Source organism: Chelonoidis abingdonii, chromosome 9 (assembly GCF_003597395.2).
Source record: "Chelonoidis abingdonii isolate Lonesome George chromosome 9, CheloAbing_2.0, whole genome shotgun sequence".
Lineage (NCBI taxonomy): Eukaryota > Metazoa > Chordata > Testudines > Testudinidae > Chelonoidis > Chelonoidis abingdonii.
Window position 1 is genome coordinate 36,723,371 of NC_133777.1, and position 20,007 is coordinate 36,743,377.

The following is a 20,007-nucleotide window of genomic DNA, read 5'->3' on the forward strand; positions in this document are numbered from 1 at the left end:
CTGCTGCCAGGCTGAGCCTCCCAGCCCAAATCTGGTGTGCCTGGCACAAAAGGGGCAGGGCCCCAGGGTGTTTCTGTGGCAGGCATGGCCCTTGTGCTGTGTCAGGATCAGGTTTAGCCTCACTGCCAAGTCCCTGTCCCAGGGGGCAGGGGAAACTGCAGAGTATTCTCTTACCTCCATGCAGCCAGTGGCCTGGGCTCCCCGCTGCCATGGTGGAGCTTCCACATTTATTTATTGTAAAAAAAAAAAATTGCAGAATTTTATAATATTATGCACAGAATTTGATGCAGAATTCCCTCAGGAATATGGGGCACTGTACAGCTGTGATGGTGAGACTATGACGAGGTTGCTGGACAAGAGGGGATCTGTGGGTGGGGAGCTGACAAGAGGGTATAGTGTGCAGGGTGCTGTGCAGTTGTGGCAGGAGGTCAGTGGGAGAGGTCTCTGGGCAGGGGGTGCTGGGCATAGTAGGTCCAGGAGCATTGGGCATAGGGATCTGTGGGGGAGGTCTCTGGACGAGAGAGTACTGGGCAAAGGGATCTGTGGGGGAAGTCTCTGAGTGAGGAGAGTGCTGGGCATAAGGGCAGGGCACTGGGCAGGGGGCCAGTGTGCATCTAGAAGTTGTGGGTTTGTAAACAGTGCCCTTGTGCTGGGCTGAGTGGGTGGCTGCGCTGTGCCTCATTGCCCCCAACTGGCCCCTCGCTCTGCAGACTGCCCCCCATCACATGCCCTATTTCCCCAGTGGAGACCCACAAAGATATTTGGTGCCAGGTCTACAAAAAGTTAATCTGGCCCTGCTGCTGAGCAGTTTTTGGTTAAAGTCTGCAGCTTTGGGGGCATGGGCCAGACCTAGGCTGCAGCAGGCTCACGTGTCTGGCTCAACAAGGCAGGGTTCTGGAGTCCCAAGCTGGCAGGAAAATGGGCTCAGAGGTAATCTCAGCATGTCAGGTGACAGACCCAAGTTGGTCTCTGTGACTGACCCTGTCACAGTCCCATCTCAGCTGGCCTGCAATCATCCTTCCTTAGAAAGATAAAATTGGGGACCTAGCTTCCTTTGGCTCCCCCTTTGAGAAAGGCCTTAATAGTGCATTGAATAGATAAAGCCTCCTAGTGATGACAGATACCCCACAGCCCCAGCTGCTAAACTATCCCCACCCCCAAATGTGCTATAAGACTTGGAGAATTCTGCTTGTAATCTCTCCCTCCCTAAACATCTTACTTCAGCTGGGGCCTAGCAAAGTCAAGGGCCAGCTCTAATTATCCGTAGGGTTACCAGATAGCAACTTTGAAAAAACGGGAAGGGGAGGGGAGGTTAACAGGCACCTATATAAGAAAAAGTCCCAAAAAATGGGACTGTCCCTTTAAAAATGGGACATCTGGTCATCCTAATTATCTGTCTCTTCTCAGCTGTTCTCAGCCTGCTATTGGAGTATGCCTCTAAGTATAGCCCCTGGTCTTGTGTCAAAGGGTTTGGCTGGAGGACAAAGCCTTAACTAAGCATTTTAGTGCCTGGGGCGAGCAAGCATATTTGTGCCCCCTACCAGTTTTTGATACTTTTTTCGTCCCATTCAGAAGCAACACGTAACTATAGATAGTGGGGGGAGGCACAATTTAAAGTGGGGGCCCATGACCACGCCACAGAGATTTTCAAACTGTGGGGCATGATCCCCGAGGGTGTGGTGGAACATTTGGGGGTGGGGAATGAGTGGCAATGCCAGGCAACTTGGGCCAGCCCTGCATGGAGGGGGTTGGTCAGGCCAGCCCTGCACAGCAGGACTTGGGGAGGGAGCATCACCTCCACCTCCTGACTCACCTTTGCCGGCCACCCAGCCTGTCTTGATTGGGAGGCGCAACCAAAAATATGTGTTGGGGGGCCAAGTGCCCCTATGTTCCCTTCCCCACACATTGCCTCAAACCCCATTTTTCTGCCCCAACAGCTCTGTGCCTTGCGTGGCTGTCCAGCTTGCCCTGCCCTGCTGATAACCCTGCTGGAGTGTCACCCAAATGAGTCCCCATCAGGGCACAAGTAGGAGTTAGCCAGGTTGGTCTCCTGCAATGGTAGTGGTTGGGTTCAGCTAAGTGTTACAAACTGTGGCCATATAACTACAGTCACAATAGTCATCAATGAGAAATGAACCTGTGGGGATCTTCAGCACCAGAAGCACAAGCATCTACCACTTTAGAAAAAATGTAGTGCCTTTAGCTGTGAGTAAGTAGTGGTTGGCTACTGCCTCTGACACTAGGCAATGGAGGTAGATGTGATTGCACAGAAACCATATAAATATGTGAACATTTAGGCTGTTCTCTACTTCACTAGAGTGTTACACCCATCTCAGAACAGATTTTGGGGCTTTGAAATGGTCAAAGCTATATATACTCCAAGTCTTTTAGCATATGCTCCATCCTTTGCCTCACTGATCAAAGGAAACTGCAATAATACTTTCTCCCTCTCTAGCTCTTTCCTCCAAAGATTTCAGAGCACTTTACAAACATTACTTAATTAAGCCTCCCAACATCCCAATAATAAATAAAGGGAACAATTTAACTCCAAAATTCCTAAAGGCATTTTTGCATATGAATGCAAGGAATTCAGGAAAGAAGTGGTTAATGGGTCTGATCTAGGACTCAGCAAAAGGATTTAAGATGACATTGTGAAGATGCACTGTCAAATAGCCTGCATGGAACAGAGGGCATCTGGAATTTAATGGGTTGATCTGTTAGTACAGTGTCACCATCACTCTGTGTCTGACAGAAGGTCACTGTATTGCAGCATCTCAGCTAACACCATTAATGGGATTCCTTCCTTTTTTTGCTCCTCCTGGCTCACAAATAATCACACTGCAATGCTCTTGTGTACCATAATGTGGTGACGTGGCAGCCACACATCACAGCATAATGTCACGTTGTCCTGACGCAACATTACAGTGTGAAGATTCACATAAGCACTTTGCAATGCTGTGCTTATGATGCAAAAGTCCATACAACACAGGATCTGAAATGGACTGAGGGCTATTGAGGGACTGGATGGCCCAGGAGCGTGGGACTGGGATAGAGAGCATTTACTTTTTAGGTCACCAGTCCCAAACCAGACCAAGGCAGGAATGTCTGAAATTCGTAACTATCCGATAGTCTATGCATGACAGGAGTTGGTGGGTCTCAGTTCAGTTCCACATCATACAAACTCCTCCACCAGTCGCCCCCTGTAGGCAGTCTTAGCCCAGAGACCCACGACTGAGTGGGCCCCAGGGATTTGGCAGGCTCAGAGAGGCAGTGAGCCCCCTAGAACAGGCCGAGGATGGCAGTGTGGGGGAGGCCAGCTCATATTCCTGCTGCCCCTGTCCGGTGGATGAGCTGGGGTCTTCACGCAGGGCTGTCCCCTGGCGTCTTCACCTCCTGAAAGTCACCTCAAGACGCTGAGCCAGGGAATAGAAAAAACTTGGCTCTGCAGAGTTGGCCTGGGCTGCCGCCTTTGCCCTTTGGGGATGGGCAGGAGCTCTGTCTCCTGCTGTTCCTGTGGGAAGAATCCGGCTACAGCCCCTTCACCCTCGGTGCGGGCACTGACTGAGCAACCTCCTTCACCGAGCAGCAAGTCACACCCGGGTCCTCCCCTCTTCTGCTTCTTTCTTACTCCCCTCCCCCGCTAACTCGTACCCGTCCGTCCTTCAGCACAGCCCATTCCCTGAGCCCTTCGCTTTCTCCCCTACTTTGGGCCGGGCGTCCTGCCGTAGGGCGGTTGCCATAGGGACTGGCAGCGGGGCCTGGCGCAGAGGCGGCTGGTGATCGGTGGCCGGGGCCTCCCGGGAGTTGCTCTGCGGCTGTTCGCAAGGGCCGGAGACGGCGGCGGTGGCACCATGTCGTTCCGGGATCTCAGGAGTGAGGAAATCTCGCTCGGGCCCCCAGGGGAGAGAGGGAGCCGCGACCGCGCGGGGGCCTTTGCTCCTGGTGCCCAGACGGGGGGTTGGGTCTGTGGGGACGCGGTGGGGGTGTCAGCGCTGCCCACACTTACTGCCCCACTTGTGCCATGGCCACCCACCCACACCATCGCCACCCTCACACACGCCATCTCCTTACCATTGCCACACACCTGCCCCATCCCCACCCCCCATTCATCGCACCCCGCCATGCATTTCACACCCGACATCGCCACCACCACATCTCTTTCTTCGCACACAGGCCGCCCCCATTCCCTTACCTCGCCACACACCTGCCACACCCACCACCCGCCATCTCCTCGCCACCACCCACGCCATTTCCTTACCATCGCCACACACCTGCCCCATCCCCACCCCTGTCATCGCCACACACCTGACCCATTGCCACCCACGCCATCTCCTTACCGCCACCAATGCCATCTCCTCGCCATCCCCACCCACGCCATCTCCTCACCATAGCCACACACCTGCCCCATTGCCATTCACGCATCTCCTTGCCATCGCCACACACCTACCCCATTGCCACCCACAGCATGGCCACAGCATCCTCATACACCCACTCCATCGTCATTTCATCACCATCCACATGCCCCATTGCCACGCCTTCCCTACACAGTCTCACCATTGCCATCATTACACCAACACCACACGCCTGCTTTGCCCCAGGCCATCATTATACAGCTGTACCATCACTACATCATTGCCATATATCTGCACTGCTCCACACTGTCATGTCCTCACTACATACCCATGCCATCACCACATCATTGTTATGCCATTGCCACACACCTAGACTGTTGCCACTGCATCATCCCGCCATTGTTGTACACCTGTGCCATCACCATGTCATCATACTGCACCACCCCACACTGTCACCACGCACCCACCCCATTGCCACACACACTCACGTTGTAACATAGCATTATCATTCCTCATCATAGCTTCCTGACATCACATTGCTCCATTATACTGTATCTTGCCATTATCAGGCTAAAGCTCATCCCCACCTGATGCAGCGTTCTCTTCCTGTCTATTCTTGTTATGCTGTATCTTGTGACATGACATACCATTATGTGGCATTGTTGTGCTCTCTCATGCTGTGATTGTACGACACCCTGCTATCACCACATAGTAGCAACAGAGTACATTTTGTCATCTCAGCACCTTGCCCACTGAATTGCAGCGTTGTTTCACAGTGTCATTCCTCTGGATTGCACTGTTATGGGGCATATTCAGATGGCATTGTGCTATCATGGTATATCATAGGTTTATCACACACAGTTTTGTTTCATATCCTAATTCTGTCACATTGTGACATCATCATGTGTCTTGCAGCATGAAAAGCTCACCATGCTGCATCATAGTGACATCATGTAGCATCCTCACACTGTTTGCACTACTGCAACAAATTCTTCTCTGTCAAAAAGTCACCACACCATAATTCCGCATCTGGCTGTGATGATATATTGTGGAGTCTATGTAGGCTCCAAATATGCAGGATATGTCACCCTGTGAAAATCAGATTGATCCTACAAAATATAGGACAGACAGTGAGTTCAAGCTGTTGTAGACACCCAGGTTGCAAAGGGTCTTTACTCATTCCCAGTATTTCTGGTATTTCTGGTATTATACTGATTTTCTCGGGACAATGATGCCAGGTCTTGTGAGGGCTGCTTTGCAGATACCCGTGGGTCTCACTGTCAGTTTTGGTCCCATATTTCGATACATCTTCGTGTTGCTGTGCTTTTACATTATGATACTGCTGGTACATGACCTTTTGTAGTGGCTGCTGTAATGTACAGGAGTCTGGAGGAAACTTCTCCCTCTTTCCCTTATTGGGCATTGAACAACTGGTCAGGTGCATTGTATTTGGTTTTGTAAACTTTTCTCTGAAACATCAGGTAATGGCCTCTATCAAAGGAAGGTATCGGCATAGGTGGGCAAGTACTTTCTTGTGTTACTGCAGTTCCTTCAGGTAAAGACTATGGTATGTCTTTCTTGAGAGATGCTCAATGCCATTTCTTAGGACAAATGGGAGGGTTTGCTGCAGGATGATAAAAGGCATCCTTCCTGTGGCTGAGCGCTCCATCCACAGGAGCTGGGAGAGCATTGTTGTTATACACGACAATGGGGATGTTTGAAATCCTTAGTTGATTTTATTTTAACATTTCAGTTATTAGAAACATTTCTCATTTGAAAAGTCATCTTTTTTTTGCCCGTTAAAGATCATTTCCTGGTAAATTGGTATTAACTTTTTTCCTTGATCACATCATGAATTCTATGTAGAATTCAATCTAGCACAGTATGTTTATTGGTAAATATAAACAGTGCGTTGTGAGACTTGAGCATCTTTGCTGACTGTAGTGAAAAGAAAGAATTGTTTTGTTGTTTGTCTTTCAGATTTTACTGAGATGATGAGGGCTCTGGGATATCCCCGACTCATCTCTATGGAGAATTTCCGCACTCCAAACTTCATCCTGGTTTCAGAGATGCTTCTTTGGCTGTGCAGAAGGTTGGTGCTTTATTTCAGTGCAAGCAAAAGTATCAAGTCAGTTACTAGACCTGACATTGGAGAGCCATTTGGATGGAGCTGATGTTTTGGAGTGGAGTTGTACTGAGTGGCTTAAAGAGGAACTTGGTGAAATTGAAATTGAGTCATTTTGAGAGCTCTGCTGTTTTGAGTGCCAGATAGGAACATATGGTAACTAAGTATCAAGCTTGTAGCTTCAGTGGTCTCTGTGTGTCATGGATATAATAAACTGGTATTTCCAGAGGAAAATAATGTAGATAAAGGGTAAACTAAAGGAATCGTACAAAAAATAAAGAGTGTATTCTCCTTGAGTCCCCTTCCCCATTCACCAGTGTGAATTTCCATATTCCTTAGATTCTGTACCAAACGTGGAGCATGAGGCTCGCATTGCAGGAGCTAAAGTCAGGCAGTGGAGGACTAACTGAGACTACCTTCAAACATAGTCTTCTCTAGAAGTATTCTTTGTAAAGTGAAGTGAGATCTTCTCCATCTCTCCCTTGGACTGAGTTCAGCCCCACTGGCTCTTTTAAAAACTATTCCTGCGGCTAAAACTTTGCCCAAATTTTACAGAACAGGCTCATACTTTAAAAAGAAGAATCACAAATAATGTTCAACATGTAAGAGGAGATCAGTGTTTGACACGTGCAGTAATGGTTTTTCCTTAATTAATTCTGTTTCCTCTGACTTATTACATTGCCCACAATGAAAGGCAATGGAAGAAGGAACCCATCAGGGAGCATGAGTCTGGTCTGGTACCATTTTAGTATAGTTTTGCGTTGGTGTAATGCTATTGGTTTCAAACACTTGTGAAATGGCAACGGTGGATCAAGCTATGCTTGTGAGTGTATTTATAATACATTAATTATATCTTCAATATCAAAAAGTACTAAAATGTTCCCTGTGTGTGTGTGTGTGTGTGTGTGAAAAGAGAACATTTTCTTAGTTTTTCAATTAATGATACCTTATAATATCTCAATGGGCAGAAATTTAACAATGACGATTGTTGCTGCTTGCTTACTTTTTGCATTTCACTTGGTTTATGGTCAGTTTCAAATAATTATAGCTTTCTGGCTATTGTGCACTAGCTCAGTGCTGCAATTTTTGGGATGCAAGTATTGTAGGACTGTTTAAAACTAATAAAAAAGTTTTGATTAAAACATTTATAGTAATATCTGATCTTGTGAAGCCTTAACAATGCTTCCCCTTCCCCCTAAGTTTGGTTATTCCCTTCAAATTTAAAAACAAAAGTAATGTATTGTCTCCCCATCTCTCCAAGAGATGGGGAACAGAGCAGTTAAAAAGACTCTTCATTACACAAAAAGGTACTGCTTTTCAAAAAAGGTGTAAGAGTATTCATCCAATTAAGCTGAATAGTATAAAGTGCTTTCACGTGTATATTATAAGGTGATTGGAAGTACTCTTCTTTTAAGTGAAGTGCCTCATTTACATCCTAGGCAGCTAGGAAACTAAATAAATTGTACCAGGTACCCAACAAACCAGCTTTCCCTGGTTCCAGGAGTCTTATAATTGTATTGTAAGATAGAGAGGTTAATTTAGACTTCACTTGTTTTGAATTTCAAATGAGATTTTAAAGTGGAGGTTCTCTCTGGATATTAATGTTCCCATGGCACTTTCCATAAAAGTTAGGAAGTAAGGGACTTCCCTAGTTTCCTCTTCCCACGTGTACTGGTATATAGTGTATTGTGGAAAAGTTGGTTGGTAACCTCCACTCTAGAGGTGGCTGTGTTCTAGTGGTGCTGTTTGTAAAGATGAAAGGTGCTATAAAATGTAAAATATTAATATATTATTAGTGAAGAAAAAAATGTTTATTTTAGGGACAATATTAACTATAAATCAGGGCCCTGTGTTTTTCTCTGTTTTGTGGCTAGAGACTTTGCTGCAGAATCCACTGATTGCTGTAAATATGCTCTGAAATCTAAACTTTCATGTAAAACATTTTTCTAGCCTTGCAAAGATAACTCTTCAGTTTGGTTTATCTTCCTTAGTCTGCTTAAAATAATAGCTGTGAGACATCTCAACTGTTCTTGTTCATTTCAAAGGGGATGTTTACTTTCATGGCAATATTTTAAATGGCAATGTTGTTGTTTTATTAACCATTTTACTGCTTGTCATTTTAGCAGATCTCTGGAAGATTAGGGATGTTCAATTAATCAAAGGCTTTTTTTTTTTTAAGTCCTAGTCAGATCTGATTAAGATGAGTTTAGTTTATCTGTGTGACTTGCAATTTGAAAAACTGACATAGTATAGTAAATAATCTCTCATCAGAAATATTCCATTGATTTAAAGCCTGAATCCAAGCTTTGAAATTGATTTGGGTGAGTCAGCTAGGTTTGACTGTTCTTACAAACTGAGTCAAAAGACAGCTTCAAAACCTGAATTTAACAACTTCTTTTGCAAAGATGTCTCAAGCTTTATAGCTTGTGCAGTTTTTATGACATTCTAATTTATACATTCCAGATCCTAGACCAGGGGTAGGCAACCTATGGCACGTGTGCTGAAGGCGACACGCGAGCTGATTTTCAGTGGCACTCACACTGCCTGGGTCCTGGCCACATGTCCGGGGGCTCTGCATTTTAATTTAAATTTAAATGAAGCTTCTTAAACATTTTACAAACCTTATTTACTTTACAAACAATAATAGTTTAATTATATATTGTAGACTTAGAGACCTTCTAAAAATGTTAAAATGTATTACTGGCACGTGAAACCTGAAATTAGAGTGAATAAATGAAGACTTGGCACACCACTTCTGAAAGGTTGCCAAACCCTGTCCTAAACACTGAACTACTGTTTCTTCACCTGCATCAGGGTCTGAAAATTTGATTTGCAGGATCTTTATGATGTCTGAATTTGCTACATAAATGTATTGGCTTTCATCTGTTTAATACTTCATGCATGTTGCTTGTCTGACTCAATTAATGTTCCCATCTGTAGATATGAACCTCAGACCGATGTCCCTTCTGATGTTGAGACAGAGCAGGACCGGGTTTTCTTCATTAAGGCAGTAGCTCAGTTTATGGTGAGTCTTCTTAAGTAAACTCATTTGGGGTTTGATCCAAAGCACACTGAAGTCAAAAGGCCTCTAATGCTTTTTCTTTTGACCATCTCTGATTTCCCCTGTAATATGTGCCTAAGTATATAGTATATTCCTGTACTTTCTGTTAGATTTCAAAACAGTTCCTGTCATTTCTGTAATGTCTTGAAATGGCCAGATGCAACCTATCATAGAGCAAGACATCTTTGCTAGAGCTAAACTTGATGTTCAGTGTAGAATCAAAATCAGAAAACAATGAGAGCCAGAGAGAGATATTTATTTGTAGTTGATATTTGACTAAATCTTAATTCAAGCAAAGGCCCTGATCCTGCAAAAACTTAGACACAGGTTTAACTTTTACGTGATGCTAGTAGCCCCATTGCAGTCACTGGATGCAACTCAATTTAAGTGTTGCTGTTGACATGAATGAGGCCAGCCAATGACTTGGATGGGACTGCTCACATCACGTAAATTTAAGCATATGAGTAAGTCTTAGTAGGATTGGCGTTTTAACAACTACTTAGCTTTAAACCCATAAAATAATACTCATGTGCAACCTCCTATCCATTTTTCACACTTCATAAAGCTAACATGCAAAAATCAAGTTTTCTTAACAAAAATGACAAAGTGGATTTTTGCACGTGCTCAGTAACAAATATGACCATCTCCCTCCTAACATTTTATGCCTGATTCTGTAGTAGGGTAACAACTTACATATCAAGAAAATAACAGAGCTTTGTGAAAAACACAAGGCCTAACGATGTTTTAGTTCTGGTCTAAAATCAATATTTGTATCTCACTGTGATCCTGTTTTTGTTTGTCTGAATGCATACTTTTTATCAGATGAAATGCTTTTGGATTACTGCTTATTAGATACATGTTGAAGGATATTAGACGCTATATAAGGCTTGTCTCTTAAAATATAAAATGTACAGCCATGCTGTATAAGGACTGTACTGGAGTAACTGGACCAAATGAGTTTTTGAATGCAGGGTTCTCTCCTAAAGTATCATGGAATTCCAGAGGATTTAGCTGCCAGGCAATGTGCCTTGACCTTTTGTTTGTCAGTATATTAGGAGGTTTTTCAAGGGTGCTTATCACCATAGTGTCTGAGTGTTTCACAAACATTTTGGGTGATTCTGCAGGTAACCTTTATGCTACAGCACAATCTTTCTTCCCTGCTTTGCTTCAGCAGAGTTCCCCTCTTTCCTTGTTGGGATCACACATCCTGCATTCAATTATGTTGTTGAAAGTGGATTGTAATGAGCATAAGCAGTGAGCAGTACCACCAGCAGTACAGTATAAAGACAGTAGCAACAGTATGTTGTATTTGGACTGGAAAAAACCCAACACAGGCAGGCCAGGTAAAAAGTTGACATCTGAATTGCTCCCTTTGCCACACTTTCTACACCCCCTATGGATGCATGACATTATTTCTCATTTTATTTTCCTTCCTGCTTGACTTGTTCTCAGACGTAAAATAGAGTGCTATTTTAGTTATAGTGTATTTTTTTTCATAGCTGCTTAACCTGTTTTTTTGATTCCTTACAAGATACTCTGGAAGGAACGTGTCTGCTGTAAATCATAATTAGGCTTGAAGGAATTAGATTCTTATTTTATAACTTCAGTGGATAATATTGATGTTTGAAAGCATTTTTTCTGATTTTTATTTATTTAAATTTTCACAGTTGTGGAAAATTATGAGGGTGTCTGGCAGTAAGGGGGTAAGACAATAGTTAGTCAATGAAAGTAGATGTTGACATTCAAAAAGGTAAAGCTTCATAACCATTAAGCCACAACTTGTCAAAATACAAGATAAATATCCTTAAATCAAACACTCATAAGTTTTCAAGCAGCATTTTTCTTACTTTGCCTATCTACACACTTTTTTATCGGGAGATAGGGTGTGCGCACATGTGTGTATGTGTACGCTGAAGAGAAGCTCTCTGTAAGCCTGGAAGCTTGTCTCTTTCACCAGTAGAAGATATTACCTCACCCACCTTGTCTCTACAGAGAATTGACATTTACTGATAGATATCTAAGCCTAATCATAATGAGAAGCCTAGCAAAGTGACTATGAAAGAATTCTGGGGTAGATGCTTGGTCTTGCATCCCTTTTAAACAGGAATGTACACTCATGCTTTGTTGCGGTAGGAACATCAGGGCTCCAGTAAGTAGAGTTAGTGACTGAAAAACATACATGGGGAAGTTGAGGGCATTATGAAAAGGTACCAGTAAAGGTATCAGTGAGATGTTGAGGGGCCCCTTCTGTAGTCAGTTAATATTCGTGTTTAGTTATCCTCTCCTCCCATCTGCTCTTCTCTGCCAGCATATTAAAGTTGTGCTGTGGAATCTACTATCTGTTTTAGTTTGGAGAACAGGGTCATTCAGAAAGCTTTCTGCAATGGACTCACTGAGAAAGTCAAAGTCGTTTTTTTATTGTCTGAAGAGAGTGCAGAAGTAGTGTGAAGCCTTTACCCCTCCTGCCTGCTTCCTATGCTGGGCCTTCTGTGATTCGGCACAGAATTGGACAGCATTAGGTCAGCTAGTCCATTTCCTCACACTCACCTAGGAGCAAAATTCCACAAGTGCAGCTCACACCACATACTGCACCGCAGTTTCAGTCTGGAGCACTTAACCATGGTTGTGTCATGCAGCAGTGAAGAAGTAGGAATTCCAGCAAAGTGAATCTTGGCCAACTGTTCCAGCGCAACGTTGAACTAAAAAAGTGAGCTAAGTCTGAATGCTTAGAGCTTGGCCTTTCACTCAGTAGGGCTTGGTAAAAATGTGTTTCTGGGCTAAGGCGCGTGAGCCATATGTTGGTGACCAATGGCTACTAGTGTCTGTAGTTATGGTGTTGGATGTTCTTATCAGGGAATTGTACTGTGCTGGAGGTAAACATATTGAGAGAGTTGGAAGGAGTGTTATACAGGAAATTTAGTTGTACTTCACAAAGATACTCAGATTCTTAGGCCTGGATGGTGAGTTTTTGACTTGAGAAGGTCGCCAGCCTGATCTTTCTTTATGGATAGATGTCAGATGAAAGCTTTTTTTTCTGGGGCTCTCATTTTGAAGCTTTTTGAAATATGAAGTGACCATAAAGCCAGATTTTGCCCTTAGATTACGTATAGACAAGGCTATGTTTTAGTCATGGATATTTTTAGTAAAAGTCATGGACAGGTCACGGGCAGTAAACAAAAATTCATGGCCTGTGATCTGTCCATGACTTGTACTATATACTCCTGACTAAATCTTGGGGAGGGGGGGAAGCGGGGGCAGTAGTCCTGGGAGTGCTATGGGTGCCTGGGAAGGGGGATGGCCCAGGGATGCCGCAGGTGCTCTGTGGGGGGCAGTCTGGGACTCTCGCTGGTCTGGGGTGGAGGCAGTGGTGTGTGGCCCAGGACTGCTGTTGGTGCTGGGGGAGGGGTTGGCATGGCTGGCAGGCTCCGTACTTGGCTCCTTGCGGTTCCCCGGAAGCGGTGACATGTCCATCCCTCAACTCCTAGGCAGAGATGCGGCCATATAGCGCCGCGTGTTGCCTCCACCCCAAGTGCTGGCTCCATAGCTCCCATTGGCTGAGAACCATGGAGATGGTGCTCAGGGCAGAGACAGTGTGCGGAGCCGTCTGGAGCTCAGGGAAGGACATGTCACCGCTTACAGGGAGCCCCCTGAGTTAAGTGCCTCCCAGAGCCCTCACACCCTCCTGTGCCCCAATACCCAGCCCTGAGCCCCCTCCCACGCCCAAATTCCTGCTGCTGCTGTGAGAGAGGGGCATGGTGGCCCAAGAGTGCCCCAGCAGCAGCTGGTGCAGCTGGCCCGGCTGCTGCAGAAGTCAGGAGGGTCCTGGAATGTCACGGAATCCATGACTTCTGTGACCTCTGTGACAAACTAGCAGCCTTACATATGGATAATTAGTTCTCAGTTCTTAATTCTACTGAGTGCAGAATGTGTAACCTTTCCATATATTACCGTTCTAAGCTCTGGAGCATCATTAGAGGTTAAGAACAACCATAGATCCAGCAGTTTTAAATTCCTTTTCTGAGCCTAGTACAATTTGGAAAGAGAAGGGTGAAATCAAAAATCATTTTAATAATATGCTTTTCAGAACATTCCTCATATCAGTGTATCCCTAAAGGCTTTACAGAATAATAATACAGACTTTACACGAGATGAAATAAGAGTGGCTAAATTACCCCATGACTAAAAGTCTGCAATTAATTTTACAGGGTAATATAGGAATTATTGAGGTTCTTCTATAGACTCTCTGCTCAGGTGTTTCCTCTGCTTCTTGGAATGGGAAAGACTCGAAGATGTTTCTTCAGTAATTCCTGTTGTGTCTGGGACACACAATTATCTTCACCAACAGCTAATAACCTCTAGCATCTATAATTAGATGGAAGATTTATATGGAGACAAATGTACCTAACTCCATTAAAGAAGAATATCAGAAATCATTAATCATCATAAAAATGTAACTAGAGTAAATCATTTCCGGACTAAGCAGAATAACTGTATGATTTCTCTATTGTGGTGTTTGATTACGTTCTACTTTATTTAAATTCTGTTAGTGGTTCTGTTCTATACCCCTACTCTCCTAACTTGTTAATTCAGTCTTTCCATCTGAACTAATGCTTTTTTTTTTTTTAATTCTGCTGTGTGCAACCCTCTGCCATATGGCGGAATCTGACTTCAGCTCTTTGTAGTCTTTGTTTCTCAGACTTTTGAGCTAGTAGTGAATGATCAGAGAAGGAATGGGCAAACTTTTTGGCCCGAGGGCCACATCTGGGTGGGGAAATTGTATGCAGGGCTGGGACAGGGGGTTGGGGTGCAGGAGGGAATGCGGGGTGTGGGAGGGAGTGCGGTGTGTAGGAAGGTGACCGGGGCAGAGGAGGGGTGCAGGGTATATGAGGGGGCTCAGGGAAGGGGGTTGGGGTGCAGGAAGGGTGAGGAGTAGAGGAGCGGGCTCAGTGCAGGGGTGCAGGAGGGGTGCTGGGTGTGGCAGGGGGCTTAGGGCAGGGGGTTGGGGTGCAGGGTGTATAAGGGGACTCAAAGAAGGGGTTTAGGGTGCAGAGTGCAGGAGGGGGCTCGGGAGGGGTTCAGGGTGCGGCAGAGGGCCAAGGGTAGGGAGTTGTTGGGTGCAGGGTGCAGCAGGGAGCTCAGAGCAGGGGGTTTGGGCGCAGGGGGGGCTGTGGGATGTTCGACGGGGCTCAGGGTAGGGAGTGGGGGGGCAGGGTGCAAGAGGGATTCGAGCTCCAGCCCAGCACCTAGAGCAGCTCCAGGGTGGCAGCGGAACGCACTGGGGCCAGGCCAGGCCAGGCTCCCTGTCTGCCTTCCTACCCTGTCCCCAGCCCCGCGCCGCTCCATGAAGCGCTGGGGGGTGAGGGGAGGAGAGCTCCGTGTGTGTTGCCGTTGCCATGCCGCCAAGTACCTCCCCCGAAGCTCCCATTGGCCAGGGTTCCCCATTCCTGGCCAATGGGAGCTCTGGGGGCAGTGCCTGAAGGCATGTGGAGCCCTCTGCGCCTCTCCCTCCCCCTCCCCGCGTGAGTGCTGCTTCTGAGAGCAGCGTGGGACAGATGGGGCCCTGGGGGGCAATCCCGTGGGCCAGATCCAAAGCCCTGAGGGGCTGGATCTGGCCTGTAGCCGTAGTTTGCCCACCCCTGGAGTAGAGTCTCTCTAGTGACTATGTCTGTAGATTGAGTCTACAATATTGACTCTGCCTGAAGAGATCCAGATCTACTAAAAAGAGAGTCAGTGAGATATAGGAAAATTGATGCTTTTGATTTAACCAATATTCTATTCTATGTTTGTCATTTAAACAGAGCATAGTGATGCCAATGGACAAATTGGTTGAAGAGAGAATCTTTTTTTTTAACTTGCCATAAGTTGTCTTACACATTAAGGCCTCAAGGGGGCCTGGAGAAAAATAATGTTTTGTCTTTACATAGTTTTGCTCTGTGTGTCTCTATTGCCCTGTACTTTAAGCAGGTGAATCCTTCCTTCCACTCCAATCTCCACATAGAGGTAGATGGCTCAAATCCAACCACAAAGATGTGAACCCATTTTACAGAAGGGAGGACAAATGTGGGGAGCCCACACAATAGTTTTCACCATTTGTGCAGCACAGTTCCATCTATCTTAGTGCACATGAGGGTTTTGGAGTATGCAGATCCACTAGCTCACCTGACGTCCTGGGGTGGGAGGTTCTTAGCAACTGCAGTAATGTCAAGGAAGCAGCACCACTGCTCCTTTGTGGCTTGGGGGAAGAGTATTGCATGTCTCCAGCCTGTGAACCTTTTTACTAGGGCTTTGTACTGAGTCCAGAATTTGGCCCAAAAAGAATATGAAACCACATTTTAAAACCCTGACCCTAACCCAACCTCTTGTCTATCGACCCCGCTTTGTGGTGGTTTTAGTTCTGCTTTTGTCTTAATTGCATGTGACTGAAATTAAACATATACAGTAAATTCTTAGAAAAGATGGAGACGTTTTGTAATGGTGCTGTGAAGCCATTTTTGTGCCTTTTTTAAACTAGTGGATCAGGAAAAGCTGTTGATCTGTTTGCAGATGATTTTGTTATGTCAGTCATATGTTTTCCTGTCCACATGGGCTGAGAACGTGTGAGAGAGAGAGAGAACAATCACCAAGTGGAATATACGTTTTTTCCTTTTACTAGACATTGATTTCCCCCCCCTTGTGTTTTGAGTGAACTAAAATTGGAATTCTTGTCCATAACAATGCTCTTTGTAATGTGGTGCTCTAGCTTCGCTTGTGGAATAGGTGTTAAAGGGACACTGTTAACTTAATAAACACCTCTGGGTGAAAATTTTATACTTGCTGTTATTATGATTAACTCCTATGATTTCTGCAGCTGAAAGAAACTGAAGGGAAAAACATCTAGGTGTTTTTGCTTTTCTTACTAGTGCATTTGAGGATACTCTGTGACCAGTGATTTTTTGCTACTCTAACTGGTGAGCACCCAAAATTGAAGGTGCTAAAAATCCTTCTGGAAACCTTGGCCTCATTTGTCAGCCATTTTCATAGTTTCCCTTGCAAAGTCAGTCTGTCAGTTTCCTCTCTTGTTTTTGTGGGCCTTTCGCGCAGTAATAGGGTGAGGGAAACTCTTACAAAAATAAAAAAATCTGATTGCAAAGCCACAAAAATTGGCAGGGTACTCTAGCAGATCTGGGGCCTGAAAATGCTTTTTAAAAAATGGACTAGATTTCAAGCTGATGCTCTTCCTTTAAGAGCTGGGGTAGAGTGCAAACACTGGGTTCAATCCAGCAATCCATTCCCAGGAAAAATTCCCTTCTCTTTCAAAGGGCATTTTGCCTGAGTGAGGATTGTGTAGTCAGGCTTGATACTGGTCCAACTAAAACTGTAGCACTTAAAAAAAATTGGAAATAAAATGTTGAGTTAAAAAAAATATTTGAACAATTTCTTACTTGTTGCCCATTGGATTTTACCTGTGATAGGTCCAATTTGGGATATAAAAACCACGTAAGATTGGTACATGCTTCAGCACACCTAGCTGAGGGCCTAATGGTGAAAATGAAGTTTAATACTCATGGATGCTTGTTAGGCTTGGATGGGAAACCTCTTTCTACCTCCTACTATTCTTAAAGGAGGTAAATTTTTATTTTGATTGAAGAGAGAAGAATCTTAAGCCATTTAGCTATTTACAGTTTGTTGAGTTTTATTTATGGGGAGAAACAAAGTTTTAGCCAATACTGGCTTTTTGTTGGGTTAGCAAGTGTGAATGGCAGTTTTAATTGCTGTTTTGCACCAACTCATCCTGTCTGAGTCTGTAACGTCAGCCCAGAGGAAATTCCAAGAATTAAGTATATCTCCTTCTCTGTGCCACTGGAGTGCTATTTCCCCAGGCACTGCATCACTTCAGTTTTGGTGTTTTGAAATAAAGATCAAAGGTATATAAATCCATTAGCTGAATCTTGTAGTTTATTTCCATACCTGTCTGTGTGCATATCTGTGCATGTAGGGAGATAGAGGAGAAAGGGACACAAATTATTCCCTCTTTTGATATTAATAAATTTAAGAGAAACTATCAATTTGAAAAAAAAAAAACCTGTTGGAAGAGGAGACAGTTTATTAGGGTAATTGATCTAATTACAGTAATTTACTGAGGCTGAAATTCATCTCCGTGCAGAGGGTCAGCACCAGGCCTATGCACTTAAGTCTCAGTTGAGTTTACAGGAGATGTAAGTGGTACATAGGATTTTTGCTGGCCCGCTGCACAGGGCTGACTTTCACCCTGGGAGAATTAGTGGATGGTTTGAGCTTTTTCATTTTTATAAATGTCCAGAAATGTTATGACTCTCAAAAGGTGTATTTATGTCATCCTTGTTTGAAAAATCCCATGTTCCTGAGCTGAAAGTTTAATTATGTATAGACGAGCATGATGATACCAAAATAAATATTTTTAGAAAAATGTTTGACTAGGGAACTGGTAATCTATTCTCTATAATGGACTGAAATATTTCTTTGTGTCTTCTTCCAATAGGCTACCAAAGCTCATATAAAGCTCAACACAAAGAAGCTTTACCAAGCAGATGGCTATGCAGTGAAGGAGCTGTTAAAAATAACTTCTGTGCTTTACAATGCCATGAAAACCAAAGGAATGGAGACCACCTCAGTGTCCGAGGAAGAAAGCAGCAAATTCAAGTTTGACCTTGGTTCAAAAGTAAGGAAAATAGATTCTTTTTTTTTCTTTTGTAGTAATGGAAACCAAATCCATTTGCCTCATAAGCCTACACACAGAATGTACGCATTAGTACGTTCTTTTCAAACTCTGCCTTCCTAAAGTTACTTGCTGTGACACATTTGGTCCCCATCTAATCCCAAGAAAAACATGGCTCATCGTGGTATTGAAGTTTAGTACAGAATTGGTCATCTCTGCTTTGGAGCAGGACTGGAATAGTAGGGAGCGTGGCAGGGCAGAATTGAAGTGATTTGACATAATTGTGTTGGAGAAGCATGGGGAGTAATCACTGCAATATGGGCCTGAACCAGTGCCGGTTGACGTCAGTCGGAGTCTTTCCCTTCAATTTATTGGGCAGTGCATCAGGACCTATAGAAGCATTTAAAATAGAAATTGCTCCACAAGTACCAAGGAAAAACAGATCACAGATACTCTCTGAATAGGAGAGGTCCTATCGGTGTATTTGTTCATTATGAAGGAATATACTTTTCTTTTAAAAGTGGCAATGATTATGCTACATTAATGTGTCAGGTGATATTATAGAATTTTCTTTAAGAAACTCCTCCCTGTCTTGGAGTAGCCTGTTGTATGCTTCCTGTGTTAGTATGGTAATAATAGAGCAAATTTGTAGGCCCAAACTTGAAAAGTGAGTGAAAGTTTATAAAATGTCATGATAGCCTATAACAACAACATGTTGATGGGAAAAGGTAAACAAGTGATAGAGAGTAAATTAGTCCCAAAAAGACCTATTAATATAACTCAAGGACTATTAAAATCAGGCCTGGTAAACAAGAGAAGCATGGGATTGGAAATCAATTAACCCAGATTGGTGTGTTGCAAATTAGGCCTAATAGGTGGACAAAACGATGAGAGGATGGGCTATTCCACCTGTCACTCCCGTGTGTGGTCTCTAAAAGAAAAGACTTTGGGGGAAAAATCAAGAAGAAGCTGTCTGCCTACAGTGAGCTTTCACTTCCCATCTCTTGGTGCCTTGTGAGCTTTACCATCATGGCTGTCACCTCCCATCTCCTAGCACCTCAGGATCTACCATAATGCTGTTGGGCCTTTGTTGGCCTGATCCTGAAAGATGTCCTGGGCAGACTTGACCAGAGAGAGGGACCCAGATGATGTAGCCACCTCCACTGACTTTGGCTAAATCCCAAATACCTCCTGAGGTGTGAGTCTTTATCACCTTCCCCCCATTGTGTGTCCGTTTCCTTCACACCCTTATTTCTTTTCTTTCCTGTCTCTCTCCTTTTGCCTACTGTTTAATAAGAGTCTGGCTTAGTCAGCCAAGACTGCATCTTTTGCAGCACTGTTGTGAGTCTGGTACTAAAAAAGCAGATAAAAGTAGTGCCCTCAACCACCTGAGCTAGGTCTTTGAGCGGCTGATAAAACCGTATGCTGTGTCTGTTTTTTTTCCAGCAGCGAGATTGCAAGTGAAAGTCAACACCAGAGAAGGAAAGTGCATTTTCTGTCTTTGCTGTTCTCTTTCATCTTCTGTGTGTTTGTCCTATGCCTTTTAGAAATGGGATTGGACTTCAACTACAAGAACTCAAGCTCATCTTAACATTTTCTTTTCCCCAAAAAGGAACTATTATCGTCTTTAATAACAACAAAACACTGTCAGATGGGGTGTGTAGGGGGGTGTTCCTTGTGAAAGCTCCCTCTAGCTAGAAGGAAAGGGAACAAGGGATGTTCTTAAAATGAAAGCCTTACTTCATGCATTACATTTACATTTTATATGCTTTAACCTCTTTTTGCTTCTTCTCCT

The 20,007-nt window shown here is 44.3% G+C and overlaps 1 protein-coding gene across 1 annotated transcript in view; it reads left to right on the top strand.

Annotated features, from left to right (window-relative positions):
- The first annotated feature begins 3,741 nt into the window (after window positions 1–3,741).
- The window catches only part of CLUAP1 (clusterin associated protein 1), a 187,776-nt gene continuing 171,510 nt past the window's right edge, over window positions 3,742–20,007 (top strand). Inside the window, exons 1-4 of the mRNA XM_075069375.1 lie at window positions 3,742–3,873; window positions 6,333–6,444; window positions 9,418–9,502; window positions 18,036–18,215. Coding sequence (XP_074925476.1) covers window positions 3,852–3,873; window positions 6,333–6,444; window positions 9,418–9,502; window positions 18,036–18,215 — 399 coding nt within the window. The 5' untranslated portion in view covers window positions 3,742–3,851. The remainder of the gene's footprint in view (window positions 3,874–6,332; window positions 6,445–9,417; window positions 9,503–18,035; window positions 18,216–20,007) is intronic.